General features: G+C 41.8%; 1 protein-coding gene across 1 annotated transcript; it reads left to right on the forward strand.

The window, feature by feature from the left end:
• Positions 1-2,723: 2,723 nt before the first annotated feature.
• Positions 2,724-4,595, forward strand: LOC6052121 (intraflagellar transport protein 56). The gene is made up of 2 exons (XM_001868404.2): positions 2,724-2,775; positions 2,834-4,595. The coding sequence occupies exons 1-2, from the start codon at positions 2,773-2,775 to the stop codon at positions 4,487-4,489; spliced, it is 1,659 nt and encodes a 552-aa protein (XP_001868439.2). The 5' UTR covers positions 2,724-2,772; the 3' UTR covers positions 4,490-4,595.
• Positions 4,596-4,806: the final 211 nt, after the last annotated feature.

The following is a 4,806-nucleotide window of genomic DNA, read 5'->3' on the forward strand; positions in this document are numbered from 1 at the left end:
TGGTGCCACAAGTGCTCTTACTTTCGGTATAGTTTCTTTTTCACGGGGTTTTTGTCTTGGGAACTTTGAATTGCTTTTTTCAAGGGCCAATTTAAGGGATATTCTGGGTACAGGAAGTATTTCTTAAAGCTGTTGGAATATTTTTAGACTTTTAGCTAGTTAGAGGGTCTTTTTATGGCAATGAATTGCAGACATATTTGTACGTTAGAGTAATTCAATAAAACTTGGTGAAATGCTTAAAAAACTGTAAAGCTGAGAACCATTTCTTTGTTAATTGCATCTTTTCTCAGCAATGTTAAATGTATTCTACTCAGTGGATACAATATGTACCCTTGCCCAACATTGCAAACTCTGCCTTTCTTTGCACAAAAACTTTTCTTCCCACAGAACTCTATCTGGGCCGCCAAGAATGGAAGACGATTCAAATTCTTGAAATAGCCACAGAAGCGGAACATATCTGGAAAGGATGGCCTCCGATGGCGCCCACGGAGCAGAGCCGTGACAGTGAAAGTCCAGATTTCTGCCATGGAAATTCTTGGAAAAGCTTGCTTTTTGTCAAGACTCCAAATATGCTGCCATTTTATGGGCTTATCGCTAAATGCAGTCTGCTCTTCTTTTTCTGGTCCATTTAGGAAAATGTTGTTTGTGCACCGTTCAAAATATTAAAATAGAGTATATTGTTGAACAATTTATATTGAAGCAGCCAAACTGAATTCACAAAGTGATTCAAGAATGTAAATGTAAATCGATACACAATAAAATTGTTAATTTTTTTTATTGATTATTTTTCTTGGTGAGAAAGGCAAACTTCTTTCTCTTCAACTGCCGGGCTTTTGACTATCTTTGTTCCCTTCGGCTTGAACAATTTTCCATCCTTTCTAAACATCAAAATAGCAGCACAATGCCAAAAAGTTTAGCATACACAGCAAAAAATCCGATGGTAAAATTGCATGCAAAAGCATGCACATCACCTTCGTCAAAATAAACACTTAATATTACACACTGCATGTACAATTTTTGAAAACACAAAAAAAAGTTGCAACCGACGGGATTCAAACCCAGCACCAACAGTAAGGATTGGCGCCTTAGCCCACTAGGCCATCAGACCGATGTAAAGCTGTAAGGATGAACGCATATATGAGCTTGACATTTCGGTCAAGTAGGTTTTCCATACTGATGGGCTGCATATTTCAGGGTGTAATATTACACAGAATTTCATAAAATAATGCAATGTTTATTTTACACCCAGGCCTTTTACACGCAGCTGGATTACTACTTTTTTAGCTGTGTACAGTTTTGAAAAGCATGCACACGAAACAAAATGTATATTTCTACCAAACATCAAGTATGTATAAAATACAAATAATAAAAATGTAACACTCTCAACCAAACCACACTCTTGATCAAATTAATAAAAATCGCTCCCAAAATCAAGTTGCCCCAGCACTCATTTCCCCGCCAAGTGTTCTCCACTCAAGGAAAGTGCCTCCTCCAGCAAGCGTTTGTGGTCGCGCACAAAAAAAAAACCATCCTGCACTCCTGTAAAGTATTGTGGTTTTCGGTGAAAAGTGCTCTCCAGCGGAAAAAAAACCGCCGCGACCACAAACCGTTTAGTGTTTCGTTCTTATTCCCGTTCCATCCCATGGGTAGCAGCAGCCCTGGCAGTGTTGCCAGAGTGATAAATTGACATTTAAGTAGCTAGACGCGGCAGCGCATTTGCACCCGCCCTTCTTCGAGAAGGATGACAATTTTCCGCTCGGAGCGATCGAAATTATGTGTGCCGGTGGCGGGAAAAGGAGTTTAAAAAGGGAAAACCTCTTCGTGGAAGACTATTTACGACCGAAGCCATGGTGACCATCGGGAAGACGGGGTTTTAACTTTTTCGGTAGCAATTTATTTTCGTTACGGAGGTACATTTGAGGTGAATGAAGATGGTTGTGTTGAAGAAATAGCTTTATGAGCAATTTACTGGAATTTAGCCGTTTAATTTTAGATAAGCTTTATTTTCTTTGTATAAAATTTTGTTTTTTTTTTCATTCCCTCACAACATGACTAGTTTTTTCTGGTTTTATTCCGTACTAGTCTTCTTACAAATGTGGCTGTTGAAATATTAGTGTTTTAACCCTTTCAAAATATTTGTCCTAATTTCTAATTTTGTATATATTTTTACTCTGGAAAATAACAAAGATATTATTTTTTAAAAAAATAACAATTCTCATTAAAAAAATTTCAAGTTTGGAATTGTACGACCATATTTAGGCTTCATCCATGAAGTACGTCACGCTAAAATCAGCAAAAATTTATTAAAATTTTAATTTTTGTTTTTGTTTTTGTTTTTGTTTTTGTTTTTGTTTTTGTTTTTGTTTTTGTTTTTGTTTTTGTTTTTGTTTTTGTTTTTGTTTTTGTTTTTGTTTTTGTTTTTGTTTTTGTTTTTGTTTTTGTTTTTGTTTTTGTTTTTGTTTTTGTTTTTGTTTTTGTTTTTGTTTTTGTTTTTGTTTTTGTTTTTGTTTTTGTTTTTGTTTTTGTTTTTGTTTTTGTTTTTGTTTTTGTTTTTGTTTTTGTTTTTGTTTTTGTTTTTGTGTTATTTATAAAAAAACTGTCTCAATTACCCCAGTATGTAATAACTAACCAACTAAGCAATGCAACAATGTTCAACACCGGTTCCGGTTGAACGAGTGCGCGTGCGCTCCGACGGTGTCCCGTTGCTAAGCGGCATCGCCAGAACAAACATTTGGCCAGAACACCGCAATTCAGTTTGTTTCTTGCATCAAAATGGTAGGAAAATCGTATTTTCTTCTTAAATTTATTGTAATTTCACAAACATTTTCCGCAGATTCTCTCCCGCACCAAATCCGAGTCGGCAAAGGGCAACCGCAATTCTGCGGGTTCGAGCAGCGCCAAGACCGCCGCCATACCGAGCTTCGAGGACTTCCTGGTCAAGCGGGATTACGTGGGGGCGAAAACGGTCCTGCAGTGCTCCAAGGACTACGATGAAGTGCCGGATCCGCTCAAGGAGCTGTGGGTTGCGTTCTGCAACTTCCACATCGGGGACTACAAGGAGGCACTGCAGCAGTACGAGGCCATGCACGCAAAGGATCGCACCGAGAAGGAGGTGGCGTTGAATATCTGCGTTTGCCAGTTCTACCTTGGAATGTACGAGGAGGCGCAAAAGTTGGTCGAAGAGTTGCCGGAGAGTCCGCTGAAGATTCGGCTGTTGTTTCATCTGGCGCACAAGCTTAGCGAGGAGGATCGGTTGATGGAGCTGCACGGATCGCTGCGCGATGTGGTCGAGGATCAGTTGAGTTTGGCTGGGATGCACTATCTGCGATCGCACTACCAGGAGGCGATCGATATTTATAAGCGAGTCTTGCTGGATAATAAGGATTTGCTGGCGTTGAATGTTTACATTGCGATTTGTTACTACAAGTTGGATTATTACGACATCTCGCAGGAAGTGCTGGATTTGTACTTGAACCACCATCCGGACAGTACAATCGCGATCAATTTGAAGGCTTGTAATAGGTTCCGGCTGTTTAACGGTCGAGCTGCCGAGCAGGAGATTAAGAACATCGTGGACAACGGAACGTTTGGAGCGGATTTGATCAAGCACAACCTGGTGGTGTTCCGGAATGGTGAAGGTGCTCTTCAAATACTACCGCATCTGATCGATATTGTACCGGAAGCTCGTTTAAATCTGGCTATTCATTATCTGCGTCGTGGAGAGATCCAAGAGGCACACCAACTGATGAAGGAAGTTCAACCATCCGTTCCACAGGAATACATTTTAAAGGGGGTGGTTCATGCCGCCTTAGGACAAGAAACCGGTTCAAAAGAGCACATGAAGAATGCACAGCAGTGTCTTCACCTAGTGGGTGGATCCGCCTCCGAGTGCGACACAATTCCCGGTCGTCAAAGCATGGCCTCCGCTTTCTTCCTGTACGGACAATTTGAAGAAGTGCTCGTATATCTGAACTCGATACGCAGCTATTTCGTCAACGACGACACCTTCAACTACAATTACGCCCAAGCAAAGGCCGCCACCGGATATTACAAAGAGGCCGAAGAGCTGCTTCTTCAAATCCACGACATCGGAATCAAAACCGACCACACGTACGCCATGGTCCTGGCCAAGTGCCACATCCACTCGGGGCACGCTGACCAGGCTTGGAACATATTCCTCACGAAAGATTCAACCCCGGAGGCGTTCAACCTGCTCCAACTGATCGCGAACGATAGCTACCGCGTCGGGGAGTTCTGGGTGGCGGCCAAGGCGTTCGATACCCTTGAAAAGCTGGACCCCAACCCCGAGTACTGGGAGGGAAAGCGGGGCGCCTGTGCCGGAGCCGTGCAGGCAATCCTGGCCAAGCGGTCAAGTGGTGCTCCACCGGGTGGCGTTGCCGAGGTGATTGCCCTACTGCGGGACTCAACCAACAGCCAGGCGGAGAGTATGCTGCGGACGATTAGACGATTTGCCAGCAGTATCAAATGAACGCGAAGGAGAGATTAATGAGCAAAAGTTTCCTATCGATTGTGGTACACATCTCGCATGACTCTTAATAAAGTTTTTCACTTTGATTTGCCGTGAAATTGGGAAAGTTTGTGCTCTGGAACGAAAACGAAAATTAAATTTCAGTTGCCATAGCAGTGTATCATCCTTCGACTCGATTTACCTTTCGAAATCAGCTTAACAGCTTCGTTTTACCGGGGTGCAATTCTTTACAATTAAATCGGGATTTATGTTGGTCAGTTTCCTGAGCGAGCATTTGCCAATTAAGACGGAATTAAACTTAATCTCTTTTAATTTTC

This window comes from Culex quinquefasciatus, chromosome 3 (genome assembly GCF_015732765.1).
Source record: "Culex quinquefasciatus strain JHB chromosome 3, VPISU_Cqui_1.0_pri_paternal, whole genome shotgun sequence".
Classification (NCBI taxonomy): Eukaryota; Metazoa; Arthropoda; class Insecta; order Diptera; family Culicidae; genus Culex; species Culex quinquefasciatus.